Source organism: Calidris pugnax, unplaced genomic scaffold (assembly GCF_001431845.1).
Source record: "Calidris pugnax isolate Ruff unplaced genomic scaffold, ASM143184v1 scaffold70, whole genome shotgun sequence".
Lineage (NCBI taxonomy): Eukaryota > Metazoa > Chordata > Aves > Charadriiformes > Scolopacidae > Calidris > Calidris pugnax.
Genome location: NW_015090862.1, coordinates 9,857,858 through 9,885,783, shown reverse-complemented (window position 1 = coordinate 9,885,783; position 27,926 = coordinate 9,857,858). Strand labels below are relative to the sequence as shown.

At 39.1% G+C, this 27,926-nt stretch overlaps 2 protein-coding genes across 3 annotated transcripts; one reads left to right on the top strand and one right to left on the bottom strand.

The window, feature by feature from the left end:
* On the top strand, positions 1–15,402 carry SLC27A2 (solute carrier family 27 (fatty acid transporter), member 2). Its single transcript, XM_014944769.1, has 10 exons — positions 1–497; positions 2,218–2,427; positions 3,651–3,809; positions 4,347–4,471; positions 7,971–8,165; positions 8,524–8,614; positions 10,177–10,375; positions 10,953–11,050; positions 13,605–13,735; positions 14,854–15,402. The coding sequence occupies exons 1-10, from the start codon at positions 20–22 to the stop codon at positions 15,028–15,030; spliced, it is 1,863 nt and encodes a 620-aa protein (XP_014800255.1). The 5' UTR covers positions 1–19; the 3' UTR covers positions 15,031–15,402.
* HDC (histidine decarboxylase) lies at positions 11,671–27,303 on the bottom strand. 2 transcript variants are annotated; one of them, XM_014944768.1, is made up of 12 exons: positions 27,150–27,303; positions 26,126–26,298; positions 24,734–24,847; positions 23,235–23,357; positions 22,322–22,456; positions 21,241–21,384; positions 20,921–20,987; positions 19,929–20,091; positions 19,748–19,838; positions 18,471–18,569; positions 17,661–17,762; positions 11,671–11,778 (listed from the first exon to the last, which is right to left on the bottom strand). In XM_014944768.1, the coding sequence occupies exons 1-12, from the start codon at positions 27,175–27,177 to the stop codon at positions 11,680–11,682; spliced, it is 1,338 nt and encodes a 445-aa protein (XP_014800254.1). In that variant the 5' UTR covers positions 27,178–27,303; the 3' UTR covers positions 11,671–11,679. The 2 variants fall into 2 exon arrangements, with proteins under 2 accessions (XP_014800254.1, XP_014800253.1); XM_014944767.1 differs by lacking the exon at positions 11,671–11,778 and adding an exon at positions 16,519–17,471.
* Positions 27,304–27,926: the final 623 nt, after the last annotated feature.

Below are 27,926 nucleotides of genomic sequence, written 5' to 3'. Positions count from 1 at the left end.
CTCTCCGGCGCGCGGCGGCATGCTGCCCGCCCTGTGCAGCGCGCTGGCGGGGCTGCTGCTCCTGCCGCTGCTGCTGCGCTGCGCCTGGCCCTACTTCTTCCAGGACCTACTCTTCGCCCTCACGATGGCGCGGGTAGCCGGCAGGGCGCGGAGGGCCGGTGCCCGCCGCCCCGCCGGCACCCTGCTGGACGTCGTGGGGCGGCGGGCGCGGCGGACGCCGCACAAGCCGCTGCTGCTGTTCGGCGCCGAGGTCTGCACCTACGAGCAGGTGGAGCGGCGGAGCTGCCAGGCGGCGCGGGCGCTGCGCGACGCCGCGGGGCTGCGGGCGGGCGGCTGCGTGGCCCTTTTCATGGGTAACCGGCCGGCCTACGTCTGGGTCTGGCTGGGCTGCGCCAGGCTGGGCTGCGCCGTGGCTTGCCTCAACACCAACATCAGGGCCGCCTCCTTACTGCGCTGCTTCCAGAGCAGCGCGGCCACCGTGCTGCTGGCGGCCCCAGGTGAGGAAAGCACCGGCCGCGACCGGTGGGGAGCGGAGCGAGGCCTCGGGGGCTTCTCGGTTGCCCCCTGCCGTGAGGGGGCTCTTCGGCGGGCCGGTAGGTGGGCCGAAGTGGCGGGGAGGCCTTTCCCCTCCTTGGGACTTCCCCGGCGGCGGGCTGGAGCACAGGGACACTTTCTTCTGCTTGCCTCCTATTCCCTAGATGTGAATTTGGCGATCTGAGAAGTTGCTTCAACCTAGATGAGAGGAAAAGGTGTCCAAATAATTTGCACCGTGTTTTCAGTTCATGTTCAAGATACAGGCATTGACCTCTGATACCTTATTAGCTATTTGATAAGGGTAATTAAGACCTAGAAGTAAAATAGCCCTCGATAAGCAACAGAAGTAATTCACAGTTATGTTCACAGAAATATCCAAATTAGAAATAAGGTAATGCAGAAGAATTCTCTTGCTGCAGCTGGACAGGAACTTAAGACACATGAAGGTGGTTGCAGTTTATATAAAAGCTCTTGTCAGGTGTCAGTTCAAAGAAAAAGTCACAAACTCACGTAGACAAACCATATTGCTTTTCCGCAGAAGAGACTTTGATGCATTAGTATGTTTTAAATGGAGAGCTGCATTCCTTTCAATAGAGAGCAGGAACCTTACTTCATGCCCATCTTTTATATATGTTTGCATGTATATGCATACATACAGTATGAATGACTGACCACATGGGAAGTCAAAAGATACCCTTCATCTGTCTAGAGTTAAAAAATTGTACAGAGTATCTATTCTATGTAACTGAAGTATTTTATATACTGCAAAACTTCAGGAATTCAAATTAAATTTTCTCATTTTGTGATAAATTTCTGCCTCAGAGAATAAATTCTGTGCAATCTCTGAACTTTCAAAATTAATTAGTATTTGAGTTATTAGCATATGTGGGAAAAGCCATTGTGTAGCATAGGAAATGTATATTTCCTCCTATAAAAAACTTGTGTCAAATCTTCAGCTCTGAGGGAAAAAAGGTAAAAGAAAAAAAAATGAGCATTATTCATAAAAATTTACTACATGCTTGACTTTACTAGTGATGGCTGGACATCAGGAGAGAAAACAAGTCTGCGTCTTTTCTGTTGGACCTTGATCTCTCTGTCCTTACTAAGTTTCATCCTTTATTTTCTTGCTACTCCATGCAGAAGAAAATACTGTCTCATCAGAACTTACCGTCATATGAGATTCTGTCTCTGTGCTTGAACAGATAAGTTTCTGAAAAGAAACATGCTAAATTCATTAATACAGTTTATATGTCATTAAAGTTACTTATACCTACAATAAAATACAGATTTCTAAGTTTATTGGAAGGTTATTTATCTCAGTGAAAGTGGTGTTGAGGATGCATTTTAAATCCTGTGGATTCAAGTAAAAGCGCCTGTGAGCTGGAAGGCTTTTAGTCTGGATTCCTAAAGAAACAAGGTGTATACAGTTGCATCAGTTGTCTGGTCATCTTCGCTAGATTCCATTACCCAATTATTCAGCCTCTTAAGGGACTAAAAGTCTCAGGGATGGCTATATTCTTTCGATCTTGGTTGGATAAGAGAAACGCAAACAGGGCTTACCATGCAGGGAGTTAGCCTACTCACTGCACATAACTGAAATGGTGTCCAGGCTTCAGTAGTACCACTACTTGCTAAGTCACTCTTCATTCTGCTTTTCAGTGTTTCTTTTCTCTCCTCTTTAAGAACTGCAGGAAGCTGTTGAAGAAATACTGCCATTCTTGAAGAAAGAAAATGTTAAAGTTTATTACTTAAGCAAGACATCTGCTACAGAAGGAGTTGAGAGCTTTCTTGATAAAGTAGATGCTGCTTCAGATGAGCCTACTCCATTGTCTTGGAGATCAAATATAACCTTTAAAACCCCTGCCATGTACATTTATACTTCTGGTACTACAGGTAACTTAAATTCATAAAAAATATATAAAAGGCCACACATTCCTCCTGACATTGTGATTTTTTAGTAAGGAAAAAGAATTTGTTACTTCACGTTAATTCCTACTCTCATTCATGCCCTCTCAGGAAACTGAAAATTTGGTGTTTGTACATAAAACCAAAAAGCACATAGACTATAGGCTGACTTTAAACACTAAATCTGGGGGGAGAGACTGAAGTAAAAGCCAATAAAACATACAGGTTTTATTCCCATAAGGTCTCTTATCCCTGGAGACACTGCTGGCCTAGGTATGTGTCTTGGCAACCAGCTTATAATTGGTGTCTTTGGATCATGAACTCTGAATGCTGGCCGTTAAGTCTTTGGGTGTCAGAGTACCAAAAATAGTGAGGGCTGCACAAAATACGGCTAGTCATGGCCACTGGGCAGAACTGGTACAGGAGCTGCAGCCTGCCCTACATAAAGGCATGTAGCATTAGGAGCATTTAGGCACAGCAGAAATGAGGTGACAAGGATGAAGATGAAGACAATGCCTGAAGGTACTCAGACCTATAGCTTCATTAGGAAGAGCAGGGTGTGCCTCCACACTAGCTCATTCCTTGAGTTCCTCAGGGTAGGCATTCCCCTGGAAGGGAGAAGGTACGAATTTGAATCCTGTTTAGACTGCAGAAGGCAATTAACTTATGTGTCCTTCATCATTGTTAAGGGCTCTAACCTCTCTGTTCTTACAGAGTAGGGTAGCAAGCCCTACCATCATTTTGTCTTCTAGTATCTTATTTCAGCAATTAATCTGTTCAACTGTATCTGATGGGAAAAAAAGAAGATATTTCCTAGTATGAATTCCAGTTTCACCTAGGATGATTCAGAGTTGCGAGGAGATACCAAATTCCAGGAGAGATGCAAGACCTGAGATTAACCTCTGTTTTAGTATGCTAGATCTTTCGAATCCCATTTCCTCATTCTCTGGGTACTTAGGTACCATAGTTCTGCAAATTTGGGCACTTAAAAGGGGGTAATTACCTAAAAGTTACACATGGGAAGACCTATCCTCACCAAGGCCAAACTCCAGTGTGTTGCGTAGACAGAAGCTGCTATACCTCCCTGAACTCTGGGACTATCCCTTGCATGAGGGAATGGGGGAAAGCCTTTTCTTAAGCCCTTGTGAAACCAACTGGGCTTACTATGTTTATTGTTCAAGTGAAGTTATGCACCTTTTTGCTTTACACAGGTCTTCCCAAGGCTGCAGTGATTAACCATGAGCGCATAATGCTAGCTTGTGGTTTGTTCGATGCTGGCGGCGTTACCTCAGAAGATATTGTGTATACTGCTCTACCACTCTATCATAGCTCTGCTCTCCTGGTTGGAGTCCATGGATGTATCATGAAAGGTACTGTGCACTTGACTAGTATGAATGCATGTGTTCCTGGGCAGTATTCATGCACAGATATGATTGCAGATATAGTAAGCCTTTCCTTAGCTACCAAATTTTGAGCTGAAATACTTGGTTGTTCGTGTCTCTATTACCAGAAGCTCTGTAAATCAAGAGCCCTGTCAGTCTCACTTCTCTGTCGTGAAGTCAAGTCTTCATAGGACTTGCACAGATCTTCACCCTGTACAAATTTTGTTTCATCACCTGGACAAACAGGATATATCCTGTCCTACACGACAGCTCTTTGCACAGTTTTAAAGTAAATTAGTACAGAGTTCTATCCCCAATAATAGCCCTTCTTGATGAATAGAAACAGAGGTTAAACCGATTATTCAGCATAGATTGTATTTCAATATGTTTTAAGAAGAGTATTTCTAAAAGCTATATTAACCCTAATTCTACATGTCTCTGCAGTGTTGTGCTAAGAAATTCTATAGTCTGATGATATAATAAGAATTCTTCCTTCTGTTACTTGTTTTACTTTTTTGTACACAGGTGCAACTATTGTTTTGCGTGCCAGATTCTCAGCAAGCCAGTTCTGGGATGATTGCAGGAAATATAACGTAACAGTGATACAGTATATTGGGGAAGTGCTTCGGTATCTATGCAGTGTGCCACAGGTAACATTAACTGCCTTTCTTCTTTGGCTAATTAAATTAGTGGGAATATTGGTTATATTATGCTTAAAATATAACCATAAAGGGAGGGGGAAAAAACCCAACAAAAACCTCTAATGATGTCTGTAATCTCATTGCATACTAACATTAATGTTTTTCAAGGAGGAAAGAAAAAGAGCTTTGAGCTTGAATTAATCATTCTTTTGAATAGTGGAACAATGGCAATCCATTAATTGAGATTCTGTTATAATGGATAGAGAAAACACTTACCTTATACGAGCACTCAAGCTGCAAAGCAAAAACAAGGAGTTTGCTGGGAACCAGTTGAGCTGTGCCATTTCATATTTGGGCAGTGTGAGTTTTAAGGGTTTTGTTGCTAAGATGTCCTGACCCAAGATAGTCAGGTGACCCCCAGCTGAGAGTGTTAATGCAATTATTTAAAGAGTGCCCCCTGTGAAGATGCATTTAATGTACTGTCTTCATAGGTTACCTATTCATGACACTTCTCTGCTGAGATCCCTGCAATTATATTAGTTAATCCTTAATTTTAAAAATGAGTTTGCATAAAATGCCTTTCACAGAGCTAGGCCTAGTGAACAGCAATTAGAATTTAGTAAGAACAAAGGTGGTATCAATCAGCCTCTCTTGCACCATTTGATAACGGTAAGACAATTGGGATCACAGTTTCTTTGTAATTTATGTATGTGTGCAAAATGTGAAATATACAGAGATGTCATTCTGATGTCAGCTACAAAGATATGACGTAACTTCACTGAAAATCAGTAGAATTCCTCAGGAACGGGGTATCTAATGAAGATTCTGCTATGCTTTGCATTATTTCTTATTATTATCTGCCCAAAATGAGCAGTTAATAAAATGAAGTTTTACAATAATCAGAAGGTTTGGCCTCTGAATTAGGCCAGTACTCTTCATTAAAAAGTGTGGGTGGAGGAGGTTTAAAATGAGTTAAAGAAACTGGGCACTTGAAATATATAATCAAGGGTGGTGATAAGTTATATGTCAGTCCTGTAGTTCATGGAAAATACCAATTAGCAAAGCACTTGTAATTAATTGGTATAAATAAAATAGGGGGAAAAGTGAAAAAACCCTAGATTATCACCTTTCATGCAGTATGTTTTTTAGTAAAATAAGCTTAAAGAATGAGCTAATTTTTTTTAGAGTTGTGTTTCTTGATAGCATGCACGCGCAGACAAATACAACTGAGTCACAGGGCATACACTGTGAATTCCTGAATTCAACCAGTATCTCATAGACATGTAGAGTTGCCAGCCAATTATAAATTAACTCCCAAATAGGGTGAGTTTGGTAATGTTAGCCACACAGAGACATTTACGTTAACCATTAAAGTGACCTGTTAACTTATAACAACAGATTTGCAAAAAAACCCCAAAAACAAAACTCAAAAAAACCCCACTGAATGATACAACTGAGTGATATTTGAGGCTGTCCTACCCATTACTTATTATTGGTGGCTACTTATCTACAAAGGTCAGATTTTAAGAAAGACGCAGATAGTTTAGTTTTCATTATTTCATATAAGGATTTTGTTTAACTCAGTACGTAGAATTCAACACCAGTAGAGAAAACACTTTTACATAAGCAAGGTTTACAGGCTTAATATCTGAGCCCACGTACCCATACGCATGCTACTTTGAGTGCACAGGTCTCCCAGAAAGATGAGATTAACATTTTAAGAATGCAAGAACTTGACCAAATGGATATTATTACTTAAACTGTTGTGGTGCCAAGAGGGCTTGGCTTGTTATTGCAGATGTAAGAGACACGGTCTTTTCCATGAGAAACTCGCAGTGTAAGCAAGATCCACATTGATGTAAGGTGTTATCTGTCCTAATTAATGCCATTTAATTATCAAACTTTCTTATTGTGCTAGTAACTTTTATGCTATCATTTCTTTGCTTTACATATCCACAGGAGAAAAAAAACTCCATGTGTGTTACAGTTTTCTTTCTGATTGTACTGTTGGCTGACTTATGTAGGCATTTCAGAACAAGTGAGCAGTCCAGGTATTATACAGTTCATCTTACAGGGGAATCATTAAGTCCTTCCTTCCTCCTTTCAATAACTGTGACTAATTAATGGATAAATAACAAATTTTCTTTATCTGCCTAAGCAAATTGGGAAGATAGATTGAAAATACAGACTTAGAAACAAGAAAAGATGAGGGACAATGTAGAGCAGGATCCTGTCCCCAGTGAATCATATCAAAATCAAGTGTGTAAGCTCAGATGTATAAATGCCCAATCAACTGGAGTCTCCCATGAGAGACTAAGGTAGCTTGTATGGTGCTGTAGAGCATCATCTACAACAAACAAAGACTTTACAAAAAGTGAACAGCAAGTCATTTAGACGCTATACATAGTATATACATACATCCAAAATAAAATTAAAGTTTTACAGTATTAAAAAATATTTACAGTATTAAAAAAAGGTAGCCATTTTATTATGGCTTTTTTTTTTTTTCTTTTCTGGGAATATGACACTATAAGACCAACACGTTTGTCTTAATGGCCAGATTTCTCTCTTGAATCGCTCCTTGAAAGAGGATTTTGTAATTCCAGTGTTCCAGGCCCATCTTCTACCATATACTGCACTGCCCTCTGCACTGTATTTCCTGAAAGACATAGAGCCAACATACTTATTCTGCACAAATACACATTCTAGTCTGTTGCTGATAGAATACTCTTATTCTTTCAACAAAGTACACCAAATTATGAAGCCAATATGTATTTAAAAAGACTCTTCATGCCTTAATATACTATTAAATTGTGTAATAAAAGAAACAGTTGGAGAAAGAGACAGGAAGTAGGACAATACAGCCTTTTGGTATTTTGTTAAAATTCTCTCAAAGTTATTGTTACTCATTAGCACATTAGATACCTGACCCAGTTCAGTAGTTCCTATTCTTGCGGATAAATACAAGCATCTAAGAGAAGGCATAAATCCTCATTATGTGTTTATTACTTTACTGTGTAAACAGAAAGATCTAATAGCACTATTAAAAGTGATATGAAGTGTGGTAATAGAATTTTTAGCAGGCTTATTCCTGCACTTACAATAGCAGAAGGGATCTCCTTTCCAACCAAACACCATTTTAAATCCTTCAAACTTTTGCTGAATTTTGGGTAAATTACACTCCTCTGCAGATAGTGACCACAAAGCTTACAAACAAAATAGTTTAACATGGGGCATCAGTTTCATTCTGGCACTCTGCGAAGAATTATATGTTCCTGTCTTCATCCAAATCAAGTTAACTACTTACTACAGTTACATATATGGCCTAACTTGCTCAGTAATTTCTTTTCCACATCAAAATTGTGATACTTAACTGTAAGGATGTTTGCACACATTTTGTGTCAGAATAGGCTCGATACTTTTAGACTAAAGTTTTCTTGAGAGTTTTCCAGAAGTAGAAGCTTTCACTCAGCAGAAACGTGAATTCATGACTGTTTCTTGTTTCTAGAGAAACAATGATCGGGATCACAAAGTCAGACTTGCCATAGGAAATGGAATAAGGGCTGAAGTTTGGAGGGAATTTATCCGAAGATTTGGAAATATTAATATTTTGGAGTTTTATGCATCAACTGAAGGAAATATTTCTTTTGTTAATTACACTGGAAAAATTGGTGCAGTGGGAAGAGTAAATTGCCTGCAGAAGGTGAGAAGAACAACAAAACCTGGCATTTTGTACTTCTTTTGTCTTGAAGTTTGGTATATTGCCAAGGGCCTATACTATGCTGCTTGTATGACAAGTTGGGAAGAACCCAACTTGAATTTGTTATGAATTTGTTCAGGGAGAAGATTCTTCTCAAGTAAAGTGTATAACTGCCCATGCTAGACAGCACAGATATCTCTCGCTAGTTCAGGCAAAAGGACATTTATACTTGGCATATCCAATTGAAACATGATGAACTTGGCTCCTATTAAACAGAAAGCTGATTATGTAGTGTAATTCTGAAAATACTTTTCAAAGATTGACTATTCATGTGTATATACATTTTGCAAATTTTCACTAGAAAATCTTACGCTATGAATTGATTAAATATGATGTAGAGGAAGATGAACCAGTCCGAGATGAAAATGGATACTGCATAAGAGTTCCTAAAGGTAAAAACTCCTTTAAAAAATTTCAGAAGGGTACTTCTTAAAATGTTATCTTTTTGCATTGCTTCAATCTGGAAAGATGCTAAGAATTGCCATTAAATAAGCCAGGTTTTTAAATGCAAGTTAGAAAACATGTAACAAATCACATGCCATTGTGATACAGCTAATGGAGAGGTAAACTACAGTGGGGAATGCAGCATCTGTATACTTATATTTTAATAACTTTTATAATTCTAATGGACATGCTAACATTTTTGAGCACAGGTCTTGACTTTCAGTAGAAGCTATTTAGTTCTTTTCAGACTTTGTTCTTAACATGCCACTAAAAAAACATTTGCAAAATAGAAATCAGGTCTCTTTTCTAGCAGTGACTGAAACTTTTTGCCATTGGCAATAGAGAAAGCACACATGAAAATACTTATTTTATGATATATCTTAATATTCATTTTCGTAAGAGAGGTTTATATATTGGCATAGGCAAACCTGTGTTTAAACCAGATACTTGTGGTACTTTCTGATTTTGTTGCATTCTGTTACATGTGTAGTCATTAGCATGAGTGAGGCCAGAAATGCTCACCTCTATGCATAAGGGAGCAGGTGTTACCAACTGTGTTAAATTCTCATTGCCGAGGAAGATGCCAGTTATGTTAAGAGCGTTTGCCCCATAGATGTACTCTCCTATGCCAACTCTCCCTACCCAATCTTTTGAGTTGGGATGAGGAGGGATGGGCACTGATATATTCCAGATAAATGCACCCAATGTTTAAGTTGCTGAACTCCAGAGACATGGAAAATGTCTGCAATGTAAGAGAGACCCATGAAAAAATGTAAAATCCCAGGTTTGATGGGGACAGGCTGTAAATTATTTTGTATAGAGATAAAATTCACTCCAGTGTGTAATGTCCACGCAAAGATCTATATAACATGGGGTTGAGTTTCAATTTACATAAACATACAGGTGTTCCTGTTCCCTTCAAAAATTACTCCAGCTCTAGCACATGAAAGACTAAAGAACATACTGAGCAACCTTTTGGTATATTTTGCATTCAAAGTAAGCAAGCTGAACCCCAGTATTTGGTTCCTAAATCCAGCTGAATCATTTGGTTAAGGGTAAGACTGCCCCACACCAATTGAGTTAACATGGAAGTAGCCCATAACAAAGGTCACCTTCTAAAGACATGCCTGATGCCATGTGCAAGTTTCCTTTGTAGACACAGCTGCTTTTGAGTCAGGTATTTCAAACTGAGGGTTATGAAGCTCTCTAGAGAAACTGGGCAACGATTTTCCACTTACCTGACAAGACCTCAGAGATTCCGTTCTGCTGCATCAATACAAGCAGATGATAAATTGTACTATCTACTGGCATTTTTGAGGGCTAGTGAAATGAGAGGGCAAGTTGAAACTCAATCTGTACCTCAAAACTGATTTTAAAATATGACTATTATGACAAAATTCTCAAATTACTCTGTAACAGCTGCAAACTTCACTGATGTAATGAAAATCAGGGTTTGGTTTTTTTGCAATTTACACTGTGCTTTTTAAACAAATGTTTTTCTTCTTCATAGGTAAGCCTGGACTACTGATCTGCAAAATCACCCAATATGCACCATTTAGTGGCTATGCAGGAGCGAAACAGCAAACAGAGAAGAAGCAATTAAGAGATGTCTTTCAAAAAGGGGATTTATATTTTAATAGCGGTGACCTTTTAGTGATCGATGATGATAACTTCATTTATTTCCATGATCGAACTGGAGACACATTTCGGTTAGTTTACTTATTTAAATGCTTGTCACAAGAGAAAATTCTGACTCATTCTCAGGTTTGAATTCATAGCCTGTATTTGCTACTGACTGACAAAGAGGAAAAAGAGAGGACTCTGAGTCATCTCCACTGTTGTGTTCATGGTTACATACACAGCCTACAAGAGGTTCAGTTTAGGATGATGAAATGAGTTCTATTTTGAATAGTCAGAAAGCAGACACATCCATAGAACAAAACCATTGTGGTGTCACATTCGCTATACTTTTAAAATTCAGAAAGCGTAGAGCCTATGATGAAATCTAAGCTAAGTAATATTTGGAGGGGTTGTTGGGTTAGAGCCATTTTAAGTATGATTAAACTGAATGTGTTAAATTCTTCTGAGATTTGAATAAACTGGAATGCACTGTTGAACTTTGCAGCATGTTTTTCTCTACTATTGATAACAATTTACTTGTTCTAGTGCAAAAGGGCTTGCTGATCTCAAGCTCAGTCCATTGCTAAGTCAGACATTAAAACACTGGAGATCACTATATATAATACACATAGAAATCATTACTTCTATTGACTGCTTATTTTCCAGGTGGAAAGGGGAAAATGTTTCTACAACAGAAGTTGCAGATGTTTTAGGACTGATTGACTGCGTTCAAGAAGTTACTGTATATGGAGTATCTGTTCCAGGTATGCGTGAAATAAGTATTTCAACAAAAGAATTTTTTAATACACAAACAAAATATCAACATACTGAACTGCAGAGTATAGGTAGCCCTACTTCAGCTTATTTTTTGTAAGCTACATTTGATGCATTACATCATTTAAATGTTTGCAATATTAATTAGCTGAAAAAAGATAGCCAAATCTTATATTAACGTATTATGCCAAGAGTACTAACAGGAGAATGGAAGAAGATTAAGTATCTTGGATGTAAACATTATTGTATCTTTTACAGAAATATAGCTCTGCAATTCCTGTAAAATGAGACAAACAAAATCGACTTGAATTTTTAGAATAACAAAAGTCATTTAAGAAATTAATTCCTTTAACAATCTGAAGGAATGTAAGAATTTCTGACATGTTTACTGCCTTTTTTCTACTCCTCAAAAATATGTGAAATCTTCAAACTTTTATAAACTCTTTAAGTGCTTATGGCAGCTTTTTTCCCCTTTTTTCTTTTTTTTTTTTTAATTTGAGACGCACTGCTGCTAAAGGCAAATTCATAGATATATTGAAAGACAAAAGAGGGAACAGATATAGATTTACTCTACTTTCTTGTCTCCTGTATTTTGGAGGTACCTTCCTGTTCACGTTTCTCACCCAAAGTCTGCAGGACTCCCCTCTAGTTCTTCACTGCATTTGCATTGTGATGGACAGTCGAAATGGAACCCACTCTTAGAGTGTAACGTAGGGATCTGAAATCAAACACACAAGATTAGATTTGATTGAAATCCCAGGTATTGCATTGTGCAAGTGGTTTGGATTAGGTGGCATAATACATTGCGTGCTCTTTGAGGTGTCTGAGGAGGAGGAGGAATTTTGGAGCCCCTGTTAGCTAAGTCAACATATATGAACCGGTATAACAGATCATTAACTCATTAACAATATTAATTCAGAGATATCATACTTTTCCAGAAAGGTTTCCACACTATGGTATATCATAACATGGGTGACATTAATGACAATTTAGTATTTTGGAATTGAAAGGCATGTTAGAGATGCCTCTCCTCCTACATCCACCATTTCCTTCCACCATTTATTCAAAATGCGAGAGATTCTGTTAATGTAATGATCCACTTGCTATTTCCTCTGCTAAAAGTGGGAGACATGAGAACAGAAATGCCCCGTGTTTCTGAGGCCAGAATAACAAGACTGTTTATAAACCAAGATGATCTATTAGAATAGTGAATTTAATTAAAATAATTTTTTTATTAATTATGTATGTCTCTGCTACACCTATTGATCTACAATTAAAGCCTCTCTTTTCAAATCACTCTTGTTTTCAGCTTTTTCCCTTTGCGGTAGGGATAAACACACAGCTGCCCTAGGAGAAATTTTCAAAAGAAAGGTAACAACAAAAATGGTCTAGAGTTCTTTGTGTATTTCTCAGATTACACTCTAGGAGGTGAGGAAGGTATGCTATTATTCTCAATGCTGTTGTAAAACCACACAGAAAAGGTGTTAACACCTAATCATGGAACAACTTTATGGAAAAATAAATACTGTTTAAACCAGTTCTCACCTTACATTTGTGTAAGTACTGGGTGGAATGCTTTGGTTTTTTTTTCCTGTTTTACATGGCACAGAAATACTTGTACTTCAGTAATGTAGCTGGGGGTGATAGTATACGTCACCTGAGAACTCATTAATTTAACACTCCAATTTTGAATTAAAGAATTAGAATGCCAGGTATCATAAGTACATGGTGTTAAAGGCAAACAGAAACAAAACTCAAACTAAAGAACAATTAGTCTGAAATTAGCAGATGCTTGTGCTCTACTTTTCTTTAACCATTAGATGCTACTTTCCATTTTCACTTCCTTCTGTTCACAATTCTGTGAAGGTATTCATATGATTCTAATGTAAAACTTTGTACAAGAATATTAGCTATTTCTTCTTGCATTACCTGTAATCCCAGAAAACATAAGGAACACCAAAAGGTTTGTATTTAAATGGCACCCTATTCTTCAGCCACCAGAAGGGGAGGGAAGAAGCCCTCTTGGTATGTAAACAAGTAAAAAATCTGAAGTACTTGGATTTTTGCAGCACTTACTTAATCATTCATATGGTTATAAATAATGGTAAACTTGGTCTTATTCCTTTCTGTCCTCTTTCTGCATGGATGAGCTTGTGAATACAACAAGTACAAAGAGATTTACCATGATTTATTGTAAAGTAAATTAACCCACATAGAATGCTGCTGCAGGCAGAATTCTGCCTCAGAGTACCAAGACCTGATTTTCCAAAATATTTCCAAAGACATTCAAAAGAAAGATGATTTTCAAAATAATCTGCCACCTATAATTCTGGTGCTAGGCTTTCAAAAGAGTTTAGCATCTAGCATGCTGAAGCCTTAAGAACATCTAATCACTTGGATTTCTAAAGGAAAATATAGTTGCTATGTTTTCTAACGTGGCTTAGAAGGAAGGGTTCACTTAAAGGCAGGGGAAAGGGGGGAAGGTTAGCCTGAACTTTGAAGTTAGATATGAGCTACAGTTATTTGCTGTCATTATTTCTTCAGGTTATGAAGGTAGAACAGGAATGGCATGTATTCGACTAAAGGAAAATTGTGAATTTAATGGAGAAAGTACTTACAGACATGTTAACACTCACCTTCCAAACTATGCAAGACCTCGCTTTATAAGGATTAAGGTAAACCAGTGCTCCCACACAGCTTTTGTGCGTCCATCTGGATTGTATTTTCTCTCTTTTCTATGAGGACTATGGACTTATACACTAGCAATTCTCAAAAAGGCTTCTTTTGTCTCTCACTTGCTCTTATCACTTACCAATGTGAAAGTAGAGCTGCGCCCAGATTTTTTTTCAGGCTGAACTCAAACAAGTTGCATGAGCAGTTACAGGATGCCTGCCATATTTTAAAATATAACATCAGGAAGATCTCTTAGTGGAAAATACATTTCTTGTTGGATTCCTTCAGCACAGTAACACAGTTATGTTCTCAATTTAGTGCAGCTCTGTCTACAGACTGTTCTGTGCAAAATAAAGAGCCACACACAAATAAAAGCTTGCAAGAGCGCTGTCTTTTGCAAGAGAGGCCTTAGATTTTTATCCTACCAGTAAATAAATAGCCCAATTCTAAACTGAAATTTAACTTGAATTAGGAAAACGTTGCAAGAATGTCACTGTCACCTTACTTCTCAAGTTATTTATTTAAAATAAATTTTGCTCCTTTGAGAAGGGTTGTGTATTATCTGAGATGAGTCAAGAGGACTAACACACAGGTATCAGCATGTCTAATTATTTAATCAATCTTTAAACTTTTGAGTCCTACAAACAAAACAGTTGACCAGTCAAGGCAATGGTTTGTCTTGCCATCCCATGTAAAGTACAGTGACTCTTGCCCAGTGTCCAACTGCCATTTTCTTTACTCTTCTAAGAAAAATTCTGCCGTTTTTTGATCTGAGAACTTAAATACATTTCTGGATAAAAACCTTCATTCTCTCTGACTAGAAGTTGAAAACTAGTGTTTTCCTGCCTCTTAAATAGAATAGTAAGGTAAGCCTTTCAGAAGTGTTTCTGTGTTCCCAGCACTTCTTAGTTTCAGAGTAATAACTGGTCCACATATTCTACACTCTAGTTAGTTATTATCTGATGAATGCAGATAGTTTGGACCTCTATTAGTAAGGCTTCAATTTCTGTGCTATATGGGTTTTCTTTAAATGTGATTCCCTTTGAATTTAGGAAATCTAATCTAATTCCCATGATTATATGCTGACATTGATAAGTAGAGGTGTAATTTTGTTTTGTAGAGTGCCATTGAACTTACAGCAACTTTTAAGTACCGTAAAGTACAACTAGTGGAGGAGGGTTTCAATCCAGCAGTCATCAAAGATCGCCTGTATTTCCTGGATGACAAAGAAAACCTGTACGTACAAATGACCCAGGACGTTTATAACTCAGTAAAAAACCATGTCTTCAAATTGTGAGCATGTAAAAGAAAAAAAAAATCTGTATTTTATAGTATTTAGTTTTTAAAGCATCTATTATTCTAATCTTGTCAGGAAATTCTATTTATTAATATTAGCAAATATCAGGATCTGAAATAAAACACGAATGTGAGATTGTTTTAATAAAGCAGAACTTCTCCAGCTCTATTTGTATCTCAGCCTAGCTTCTCTCCTGCACACTTTGAATGTTATCTACCTTCCTACTGTGTATGGATGTATTGTTTATGCTGTAAATGTTAATGTTAGGCACCTAAGCATGTGAAAGTGGGTACAATATGATATCTATGCAAATACATTTATATTAATATTAAAGGATGATCTACTGCATTAATAAAAATTACATCCCTAAATCAAAACACAAAACTCATTAAAAAAAGACCATTAACGAAGCTTGCAGTTGTCTCAAATCAACTAAGTTAAAAAAAAAGCCTATATTAGATGCTTACATTAACTTTTACCCATTGTAGCAGAGATGCCCTCTTATTTTTTATGCACCAAATAATACATACACAGAATGAGAACAATTGATAAAAACTAAGATGTACTTTCCTTCGGGTGCAAATAGAATAGTGGCAGGCCAGATACTTCAAAATGTCACTTATATTTCCCTATGATTTTAAAAAAGGCAAATAATATTACAGAATGGGATAAATCTGTTCTTACTATAAAGGGCTACCTTTTACTGCCTCAGTATACCCCACTGTGAGTTTAGCTGTGTAAATGTATGGAAATTCCTCCGATTAACCAGACTCATTGATAATATAACTTGAAAATAGTTGTACTGGGTCAGACTGAAGATGCATCTGGCCGAGGATGAGTATGCTGCCTTCACTGTGGGGCGATTCTAAGTGTCTGGAAACAACTGTGAAGGCAGCAAGTGTCTAGCAGTGCTTTCCCAAAATAATCTCCTAACAATCGTCATGCTTCCTGACACAACAGTAGTGTCTCTGAATTTAGTGCTGCCTTCAATAGATATTTTTCTCCCCTCAATTTTTTTAATTGTTCTTGAAAAACGTGTATCATTGCCTTCTTGTAGCAATAAGTTTGTCTACTGCATAGAGACCCTTTCTTCTGTAACGCCCCTTAGTTCTTCTGTTATGACAAGAGGGTGAAATAGCATTGCTACTCCCTTTCCTCACACGCTTGTGATTTACAGACCTTCAGTGGTGGTGAGAAAGGCCATAAGTGCTTAGCAAGGGCAATGGCTTTTGAAACATGGCTGCACAAAGCCTCCTGTGCACTGTAAATGATGAGCACAGATGGAATGACAGGGCTGCTGTCATGGAGATTTACAGTTGCCCTAACACAGCAAAAATCTCTTAGAGATGTTACATCCTTCTTTTTGCACAGTTCAGAATTGATGCTGGCACTGTGTGCACGCACAGATCCTCACAGCAGTCTAGAGAGTTTAAGTCAAGGTATTAAATTGGCATTTTCTTTACCACAGTCTAAAAACCAGAGAGTTTCATGTTATACGCTTACAAGATTTATTTGACATTTTAATCTATAAATACACGAGGTTTCCACCATAAAAGCACAGTAATTTTCTCAGCGGTCATTGCCACTGCTTACATATTGAACAAAATAACGTGGTATTGCATATGAATAAGCAAACTTTGGTTCTCTTTCTACCTGGAGAGGTCTTAAGGACTAATCTCTTGTTAAACAATGGCTTGCAGAGGACAACAAGGCAGCTGAAGGCCACACTGAATGCTACACTCTGGAAAGCTTGGGACACTGTAGAACTTAATTAGTTTTTTGAAGGCACTTTTTTTGAGCATCATCACCTCTTCAGGCAGCCTGGAAAGAATTCTGGCATTCGCATGAGGCTCCTTGTCAGCAGCTGCTGCTTTGGGGTTACATTGCTCAAGACTACCAGTCATTGGCACACTGTTGCAGCTAAGGGAACGTGCTGTCTTTTTCTTGCCTCGAACGGATAAATAACTGAACAAAAAAGAGGTTAACTTATGTTTGGTAACATGTTGGACATCTTCTGGAAAACAGTCATCTACAGGATCCCCTTGACCTTTCACCTGTTGGCTAATCACGCATGTACTGGGACTTGCTGCTAATTTCTTAGGCTGAACTACTATTTTTCTGGAAGGTGTTTTGTATTTTCCTCCATCTAGATAAACCTGAGATGCGTTACTAGTGGCATCAGAACTAGGCTTAACTATCATGGTAGGGATTCTTGCCCCATCACCAGAATTGATGGAGTGCAACCCATAATTTTGGCTAACGATTTGGGCTGCAGTGTGCTGAATAATGTTCCAGTCTTGCAGAATATCTTCCCTGGTTGTGAACTGAGAAGTTACAGTAAAGCGAATGATGAACTTGTCATGAATGGTTGCTGGAATAAGGAAGAGCCTGCCAGAACTGCTTAGCTCTTTCAGGAGTTTTTCTGTCAGCCAGTTGGGACCCTGTTTTAAATATTAATAAGAAAAAAAAAATACTATAGTTAGAACTTCCAGCGACAACCAAATGTCTCTGTAAGAATTCCAGCATCACAAATTCTTACATGAAAGTTTATTCACAGTCCTTAATGTCTGGGGAGAGATCAACTGTGATCAATTCATTCTGAAGAGGCATGCAAAAAGCACAATCCTTACCTTTAAACGAAATACCACCAGTCCAAGATGTCTCTTGGCAGGAATTTCAAAGAGTGGATCACTTCTAACCAACGATTCAAAGAATTTGGCTGTTTCAGTACCCTATAATTAAGGAAAAAAAGTAGTTATGCATTGGTTTGTCATAAACCCACTGTAAGACACTAAATGAAGTAGTTAAAAAGAATTCCTTTACTTACTAAGGAACTAAAACACATCATTCCAATGCATGAATGGTAGCAAACAGAAGAATTACAAAAAAGCTAAGAATTTTCAAGTCTGTCTCTATTTGCCCAAATCCTTGACAATGAACAAGAGTAACTGGAGTATACACAGAAATTGTCTAGAAAAAGGTTTTGAAACAGAATGTGCCTTCTCAGAGCAGAGTCCTTTTGCGGAAACTGTGGATCCACAATGTGACCCCTTGTATTTACACTCCATCAAAGACTCAAGCCTGTAAATCTTCCTAGCGATGGGATGAGCCGTCAGTCACAGCCTGCCTCCCAAACAGCTGCCACTTTGCCTCAAAGAAAGCTTCTACAGATCAGCACTCAGAAACGTGCAGAAGGCATTGACTTAACAAGGCGCTTTCCATTGCCTATTGCTTCCAAGAAGGGTACAGGAAATGTTTTGTCTGCACAGTCAATCTTTACAGATTACTGAGGAGTAAAATCAGCACGCATTTAGCCTTCACATGCAAGCTTTGTGTGAGAGAGGATTTCTGTTACCCATCTTTGCGTCACTGAATTTATTCAGCTCAGCTACCAATGAATGAACATAATCCATTTATGCTTGCACTGTTATTTCACATACATGTCGGACATGAGCTTGAAGCTTTTTCACCCCAAACGAACGAATCACAAACCACAGCTTCAAAGACCGAAATCGACGACTCAGTGGAATTTGCCAGTGCTGTGAAAACACAAGGGTGTATCAGTGAGTGCAAAACCAACAGCAAGGAGTGGCCCCTTACCCCGCAAGGGCTGTGGCTTCAGACACTGGTCAGAAATCTCCAGTGACACAAATAATTTCATATTACTGGAAAGCTGCTAAGCCATCAAAGAAACACTATGTCTACATATTTTTCAATTATTTGAAAAAATAAGATTTTGGCTATTCCCCTTAATCTATGACTTAGATGTGCTTGAATCTTTAGTTAATTACCAGCTAATAACAAGACCTTTTTTCGTTTAAAGAGCGTTATCAATTTAAGATGTTTCCATTCACACTTCACAACTGAGGGCACACTTCAGCTCCAGTAATTTGCATAGTTAAGTGCCATCCTGAACGTTTTCCCAAGTCAATTGCAAACAGTGAGAATTGATAGAGGGGAAGACCTTCCAAAGTACGTAACACCTACTGCATGGAACAGTGACAAAACACGTAAAAAAATACTTCTAGAAAGCTACACACTTACATGCAGGGTCCTATTTAACCACAAGAGGGACTCATTGATAGATTTCCTCCCCACTCTGCACTCACGCTCTAATGAAAAGCACTACTGATTTCAAGAAAACAATTATCTTTTGAGGACGAGGGTGAGATCATAGCAGGAACAATTGGCAGTGAATATTCTTTTGTTTTACTGAACTGAAAACTGCTGTAAGATGGATCTAAAGTGAAATGCCTCTTAGCTCTCCTATGAATAGCTTAATCTAAAGAAAAATATAATTCATTCTACCGCTGTTTCAGAGCATGGTGTTTCCATTGCTTACTCCTTTCTCTTTTTTATTACATATCAGGGATACAAGAAAACCAGCCAAAACGCCATCAATAGGAATTACTTCAGCAACAGGATGCACAGAAAAGACCCTTCTAACTAAAAAGGCAAGGCTGGATTCTGATCTGTGTAGAACCTTAAGTACTGCAATCTCTGTACCTGAAAACAATTTTATAATGAATTTTTATAACCAGGGCTCACTTCAAAGTTTTAATATTTAATCTGCATTAAGATCTCAGTATAATTGGTTTTATGCATTTATGTAATAAGACCAGCTATAAGATAAGCCCACTCCAGAGTGTGAGGAATTTCACATTCTGTTTGAACATTTTATAGGCAATTTAAAATATCAACTCAAACAACAACTTACCATGAAATCAACAGCAGCTCCTGAATTGGGATGTCTGAGGTAGACAGGGTTAACACTGAAGGTTTGATGTAACTTGTATTTATCTTTAACCCTGTCAATTATAGAATGAACTGTATTTAGCAAAGAAGGACTTTGCAAATTGCATGTCATACTTTTGGTGTTGTGTCTTGCCTTTACTCACCAAAATGCAGTGCAGTCAAAATGAACCATCATCCATTTAGAAGGGTTAAAAGTAAAGGAATCTGCGTATTCAATTCCATCCAAGAACAATCGAAATTCAGGACACACAAATGCTGTTCCTGCGTACGCAGCGTCAATGTGAAGCCAGAGTCCCTCCGCATCACCTGTTGGAATTGAAATTGTTGTCATTTCAAGGACATAAGGAATCAAAGTACATCCTTAATCTCTCGGAAAACTAGGTGTATGTTTTTGCAGGAGGTGGACAGGCTGGCAACAAAACAGCAGGACAAACAATTGACAATCTGCTTTTATTCTAAAGCTGTGGATCCAGACCCACAAAATAGAGGATAATGCTGAAATCAGATAGACTCTATAACAAAATTCACTATTCCCTATTTCATATGAGTGAGGCTTTTTAACATTTGATTTCTGCCACCTGCCTTTTCACTAAGTAAAATTCCCCAGTACAATTCAGTTGTACAAAGCCAGAACAAAGACATGGTGGCAAGCAAAAAGGATCCGGAGATAGAGAGATGCCACACTCTGACCTGTAAAAGAAAGTGCTCCAGGTCTTCAGCAGCTACTTGTCAGAATTTATGCTGGAATAGAATCTACAACTATGTAAAATTTACCTATTGAACTGGTGGCTACAAAAGTGGCTACAAATACTACTTTCAGAATCCCTTTGCTAGGTTAAATATTTACGTATCCATCCTACAACAGTACTGCACTCTGTCCTGTACAGTCTGTATCCCCTGAATAACCACATTAAAGATTCATCAGTTGGCAAATTTCATCCACCTTAAATTGAACATATTTTAGCATCCTAAACTAAATGTTACAGAAATCACGCAAAGTCACTGGTCTTTGAGACACAGCTGAAAAACTCAACTGAGCAGTGTTTCTACTCTCCTTGGTCTTGGCATGAAAAATTCTCATACTATCTTTTCTGTGCTACCATAGTTTAAGATCAGGAAAAAAAAAGACACTTACAAATGGGACCCAGTTCTGAGAGATTGTCAAAAGCACAGACACCAGTTGTACCCAAAGTTGCGCAAACCTAGAAGAAAACAAATCTGTCAAGACGACATGTTTTAAATAAATAGACGTAGCACTTTGAAAGCGGCGAGGCTATCATATACACTCAAAATTATGTTAAAAGCTTTTTCTTCAATAAAATAGAAAATCTTGCAATCACTTTAACCTTCAGCTAATGTATTTTAATGCAATAAGAAAAGTTTCAGATGTAATTTTGTGTTGACATTAAGAATACACCACTATGTCAATATCCCCAACCAGGAAGTTGAACATACGAAGACTGGCACCAGGCCTTTACTTCTGTCTTCTGCAATGGCTTTCTTCAAAGTTTCACCTCTGAGGGAAAAGTTCTCATCCACAGGCAGAAATTTCATCTTCACAAGAGAAATCAAGCCAGCCTTTTCTACAGAAGAATGTGCCTTTAAAAAAAGAAAAACAGTAAGAAAGCAAGCTCTGAGGCTGAACAGCTGTGATAAGTCGCAGCCTTATAAAAGACAGTGGTTGCATGAAAAGCAGAGACAGGTCCTTATTATAATCCATTCAATAGAAGTACGGACATTTCTTTTTTGTAAACACTAAAACAAATAATACACTATAATTCCAAGGAATGCATATGCTCCATTTATTTGGGTACTGGTCTCTAAAACGTAATAATAGGAATCCTCACCTTGTATCAAAACTCACATCTTAAAGGACCCTCTAGAAACGGATCAACCTCAGTTTATTTCCTCCTCCCCACCACAAGAAGATAAAGACGCCTGAGGTGTGCCTACTTCTGAGCTGGAGTAGAACAAAACCTCTCACAAGAAAAAGCCCTTTTAGTTAACCTAAGACAGAACCAGCACGAGCATCTCTCCTGTGGCAGTTTTCACTGGGCAATACGATTGTTCAGTTCAGGAGCCAAAGGACAGGGCAGGTTGGCAGGGAGAGTCACAGTGCTGCGTAGAGGTTTCCTCTGAGAACAAGCACAGAGGGCTGGGGTGGAGACCACAACCAGGAGCAGCACTGAGGTAACGCCCCAGGCCTCTCACCGAGTGGAAGGAGGCTGTGGAGAAGCGAGAGCTGAAGCAGCATGAGATCAGCACCTCCTTACTGCAGTAAGGCTTTGTGAAAAACAGGAAGGAAGCGCAGAAATGAGTCACGTCAAACAGTCTTTTGAAGACTGCTGGGACCCTACAAAACCTCACCTCACTCTGATTTAGTTTCCCCAGCCGCAAAAAGCGACATGAGAGGGATTTGTTCATGTTTGTGAGGCATTCATGGTTGTGTTTGTCTCTGGGTGCAGAAACGCAACCTCCCATTGCAGGGCGAGACAGCAGAAGCAAATTTGTTTTCTTTGTGACCATAAGGACCTACTTGATCAGAGGCGTAAGCGATGAGGCGAGAATTAAGTGAGGACTCGTCGGTGTCTGGCTCAGAAAGCTTCATCTCCAGAATCTTGTTTTTCCTTGCTGCTAGCAGTGCAACCAAGGTTGATTCGCTCACAGTGCTCTGCAAAGACATTGCTCATTTACTGCAACATACTGTTACTTGATTGCTATTTTGTCAGGGAATGACTGAAGTCATCCAAGTGCTCAGCTGCCCACTCTCTCTTTTTTTTTTCTACTCCCGTTTTTCTGGGTGCAGTGGAAAGTCACACGCTGATGGGCAACTATGTGGGACAGCAACACAAACCAAAGCCTTTTAACTGCTGTATATTTTTAATGTGCAGAGATGATTTGAGGGGGAGTAAATAAATCACATTTTCCTTTAGTTCTTCTACAGCTAAAATGTAGAACCTCCCATAAAAATTGCAAACCTGAGCAAAGCTCCTTATAACCAGAGAGCCTGAGCGCAGATTCCAGGGGTACTTGCTTTGGCCTTTTGCAAGGAGGTAAAGGTTCAGGCCTTGATCTTGCATCTCTCAGAAACACAAAGCAGACACGAGAAAAAGGAAAAATAATTTCTTGTGTGGCTAAGGGCCGCTGGCAGGAGGACAGAGACAAGGAATTCCTTCTCTCATTATGTAATTGAATAATGTAAGTGAATAATCTGGTGATGTGAAACAGATTGAAGAAACCAAATCTAACTCTCACTTATCCTTAGTAAGGACACAACAGTACCTGCTTCTCATCCATAACACAATTAGGACTAAAAGCAATAGCAATTCCTATTCTATAATCTTAAATATTTGATACTAAAATTTGGGAAAGTAACATGAAATTGGGATTTGTCTATTCAAACCCATAGAGCAAGTCTTATTGGTGAGGCCACCTCTGATCTCCCCTACCTGTAATACTCCTCCGCCCACACTGTCGGGATGGTGGTGCAGGAATTTATCTGGAAGGCCCAGCATTTTAGCCAACCAATCCATCACATTCATTTCTAGTTCTGTACAGGCTGGACTGGAGGCCTAGAAAAATCAAAGAAAGAGAATCAGGCTGTAATTCACCCTGCAAACACAGGAGTATAATGCTTAGAGTAAACCATGTATCACATTTTAATTAATAGCTATTAACACTTTTAATTGCCTTGGGAGAAATTTCACCTAGATGTAAGACAGATAAATGACAAGCTTTGTAGCACCGGACATAAAAGCAGTTAACTGTAATACTGTGGCCCATACCTGGCAGAACACAACTTTATTGTAATAAAAACGATGTTTGGTGAGTTCTGTATCACATTAAGGCTGCAGATGAGGATTGGCTCCAACTGCCTCGCTCTTTCCCTCATGACCAGTTGCTCTCTTGGAACATCAAATACAGAGACTCTTGCCAACCTGCTTAAAATGCTCTCTCTGGCTCACTGCATCACCTCAGTGTTGAGCTTCTAAACTATCAAAAATTCTAGAATCATTTATAAAGAAATCACCACGAGCCATTTGAGACAGAACTGTGGAACTGCAATTCACCACTTAGGTACGTGCCCTTAGTCCCTAACAAGAAAGAGCCAGTGATCTCTCTTCCAACAGAGGCCAGTTAAAGGAGGTTTTTTGAAGAACAGCAAAAGAGAGATGACTGTTCTGCAGCATCTGCCTTGCCTTATGAAACAATCCCCTTACACTGCAAACTGAACAGAAGTCTACCAAAACTAGATCGAGGTGATGGAAATGGTCATTTCTGTGTATGCAATGAGCTTATCTGATATAACAACATGGAGACCATGTCAATTTCTTATAGGTTTATGAGCTTCTACCGCTTCCTTACATGGAGACATGGATCTAAAAATCTGGGAACTCCACCACTGAAGAAAACATTGGCTTCAGAATGCCACGGAGGTATGCAGAGCCATAACCAAGTAGTGCTGTGTGGCTGCAGGAGGATACCAAACACTGAAGGCACTCTGGGACAGGCCACCAAAAAATTACTTTCAGAAGAGGAAAAATAGGGAATGTGTTCTCTAAAGGAGCAGGAGAACTGGAAGGGAGCCCAAGCTGGCCTGCAGTCATGGGCGGTGGCTGCTCTATCGCCTGCAGTGCTTGTGTAACAGTCTTGGCACCGAGACTAGACAATGGAGAACTGTGTTCGCAGGGGGATATGCAAAGAATTACAAAACAGACATTTCTAATGATATAGTTTCTTCATTTACCTCTTACTACTAGGTAATGTTTGCTCTCATATATCCTACTTATTTATTTATTCAAATGACATTTTTCAGTTATGCAAATGACATACAATTGGTTAAAGTAAATCATTATACTGACTCGCAGAACAAGAAAGAATGACTATGACCTACTCCTGCTTACTACACACAGGAGAATAATAGCTACAATACCAACAAAAAATTTACCCATGTGAATCCCAAGCAGTTAATTGCATCAGCCAACATGTCTCCAAGGAGCGAAGGCCAGGAAGTAAGAGCTGGAAAGTAGGCGTGCATGTGTGGGCTTTGCCAATGGACTACCTAGAACAAAATTGTGTAGAAGTTAAGTCTGAAAACATCACCAAATTCTGCACGAGATGTAGTGATTAGCATCTGCTTAAAGTGATAGAAAAGGATCGCAGTAACATAATATATGCAATTATAGATCTGCTGGCAGAAAGCTAGAGAGATAATATCAACAGGAGTGCAGCACTAGCAAATGATAACACTGTGTCGTTATTAGATAAATTGCAAATTATAGCAAATGCATTTATCTGAATTGAACAGGCAAACAAAGATTCTGAACAGGAAAGAACGGTCTTTCGAACACTGCACAACGGAGTCAGAAATATTTATCCAAATATTTATCTTTCTAAGAGTAATCCTTGCAACAAAGTTGCTCTTGGTCATTTTGTCATCAAACAACAGCTTGCCTTTAGCTACAGACAGCAATTTACAGTATATAGCCCCCCTCTATACACCTGAAGGAGCCTGCAGGTGGGACACCAGTTTAAGCATGTTTAATGTGACTACCTCTCAGACCAACTCTCTGCAATTATCTATAAAAAAAAAATTTAAAACATTTAATGTGACTATCAGACCAAGTCTCTGCAAATATCTATAAAGACATTTTTAAAATAGACTTTGAAATGGCTTCTTACATAAAATGTTTAGTTAGATAATACAAACTCCCTTAGCAGAATCTGCAGTATTTATGTACAGTGGGAAGGAGACCTTTACATTCAAAGAGCAGGATGCAAGTCTTTCATGCTCATGACCATGGGCAAGAGATACTTCACCTTGCTGTGCCTGGGTTTCCACAGCTCTGAAATTGACATGATGCAGTTCAGCACACAGAGACCTTGTGAAGCTAAGTTCACCAGTGTCAGACAATAATTTTTTCTAAGCAAACATGAGTTATTCTTAACATATAAAATATTTCAAAAATACATTGTCTATCCCCTAAAATTATAGTCAGGAACACAACAGTGTGCATAATGTTTCCACAGCTCTGAAATTGACATGATGCAATTCAGCACACAGAGACCTTGTGAAGCTAAATTCACCAGTGTCAGACAATTTTTTCTAAGCAAACGAGTTATTCTTAACATATAAAGTATTTCAAAAATACATTCAGTCTATCCTCTAAAATTAGTCAGGAACACAACAGCGTGCATAACGTCTACAAGACTTATTCTACATTTTGGATGTTTTCTTTATTTAGATAAATGTTCTGCAGAACTTGTGCATTCCCAGGATTTAGTGCTCACCCCAGGTCATAATGACTTTTTCCTGCCATGCTCATACTTCATTTCTTACCCCAGGCATAATAATCTTCTCTATATCTCCAAAGATGTCGTCCCAGCTGTCTGGGTCCATTGGGGCAGAGTCCGGCAACTGGGCTCTCATGTAACCTGGCTGTACGTCAGGAGTCACCCGTCTCTCTCTCACGTTGCTCAGGTACTGGCAAATGTAATCCACCATCTCTTTCCCTGGAAGAGGCAAACCAGTGCTTTGAGCTTTAATTGCAGGAAAACTAACTAGCATTGCCAGAACTTCATACAATCTGTCATTAGCATTGGAGGTGGCTCAGAATACTGCTCCCAGGATAGCCACGGGAACTAACCTTCCTACACCCTTCCTGTCCCATCTAATAACGTAGGGACACCGCTTCTAAAGCAGGCTTCATGGGGACAGAACAGATTCACAGGAACATTTCAGTGTCCTCACTGAATAGTTCAAATGTACCTTCAAAATACAATCATGGTACAAGTACAGTTTGTTTGATTACTGAGAGAATAGACAGATTTTCTTGCCTACAAATTCACTGAAACCATGTTTCATAGCAATTAGTTTTTATAACGCCCCATGCCTCCCTGTCATGATGGCATACCCCCTTTTGCATCCTCTGAAAACAGCTGCACAGCTCCACACCTTTTCTCCACTTTTTGGGCAATCTCCTCCAGCTCTGGGACTAAAGTTTGCTGCCCGTCTCCAGAACTGTGCCGCTATCACTGAAGTTTCATGGTGTCAGCCGGGGAAGAGCCACTGTGTATAACCCCTTAGCACAAGTTTATTTAGCATCACAGTTTTGCAGCTTTCCCACAGTATTTTAAGTGTAAGACCAAAAAGCCTAAGTCATCCACTGACTCTATATCCATTAATTTAAACTCAGCCCTGGGACACATTTTTGTCTCAGCCCCAGCAGACCTAAGTTCCAAGGACACATGTGCAAATAAAGAGTACACAGCCCATCCTCAGTTCTGGGTACCACTCCCAGCCCTGCAACAGTCCATCTTCGTGAGCAAATGCTGCCTGTTTCCAAGAGCAGAGGATCACTCACCTCTCCGTCTGTACTCCTCAGGCTCCATACTGACTCCTTCTAACAGCACCTCTTCAAACGTGGACCACGACCTTTCAGGAGCTGTGGGCAGCTTGGTCTGGTGCCCTGCAAGCAGCTTCGCCCTTTATAGCTCCCTTTATCTCTCAGACTCACGCATTCTGGAAAAGGTTTAACGTAGGCAGGTTATTGGTGAGTGTTTATCTAACTCCTCCCAACTGAGGGCTTTTACAGTCTCCTATGTTCTCATCTGTGCTCTTTTGATGTGTAAGATAGTATATTCCAAGATGAGCTGCCTCTGCACTAACCCTTTCCCATTTTCAATCAATCTTTCAGAAGTCTCACAGTAATTCATTGTCATGAATATAAGACATTAACATCAAACTTGTGGGAGAGAAAAAGCTCAAAAGTTTCCAACACCAAGTAAGATCAGCCACGTTACAGTAGCACACCGAGACCAGAGCTAGAAAGTGCCATTAAAACAAGGCATCAGCACATAATAAATTTGGCACTGCAGGTGGGGATTTTATTATTATTGGCTTTTTTAAGGAATTGCAGGACTGAGTTTTCCCAAGAAGAGAGTATATCATCACTCCCACAAGTCTTCAGTGCCTCATGCTGCCAGTCCCTTGCTGCTAGAAGGAAAGGATTACAACTATTGCCAGTTCCAGAACTGCAATAAAAAGCAGCAATGTCCCTCTCTGTGGATGTCCTGCCTTTCCAGACCAGACCACATTACACTGAAGGGTGATGTTGCTCCACTTGTATAACCCTAGATGT

What these genes read in the sequence shown, in the direction of transcription:
- SLC27A2 (XM_014944769.1), top strand. Translation starts at nt 20, where the DNA reads ATGCTGCCCGCCCTGTGCAGCGCGCTGGCGGGGCTGCTGCTCCTGCCG. An exon ending in CTGCATAAGAGTTCCTAAAG is followed by an intron (nt 8,615 to 10,176) that starts GTAAAAACTCCT and finishes TCTTCTTCATAG; the next exon opens with GTAAGCCTGGACTACTGATC. An exon ending in CGAACTGGAGACACATTTCG is followed by an intron (nt 10,376 to 10,952) that starts GTTAGTTTACTT and finishes CTTATTTTCCAG; the next exon opens with GTGGAAAGGGGAAAATGTTT.
- HDC (XM_014944767.1), bottom strand. Translation starts at nt 27,177, where the DNA reads ATGGAGCCTGAGGAGTACAGACGGAGAG. An exon ending in TGAGGAGTACAGACGGAGAG is followed by an intron (nt 26,299 to 27,149) that starts GTGAGTGATCCT and finishes TGCCTCTTCCAG; the next exon opens with GGAAAGAGATGGTGGATTAC. An exon ending in TGGGCGGAGGAGTATTACAG is followed by an intron (nt 22,457 to 23,234) that starts GTAGGGGAGATC and finishes ATGTCTTTGCAG; the next exon opens with AGCACTGTGAGCGAATCAAC.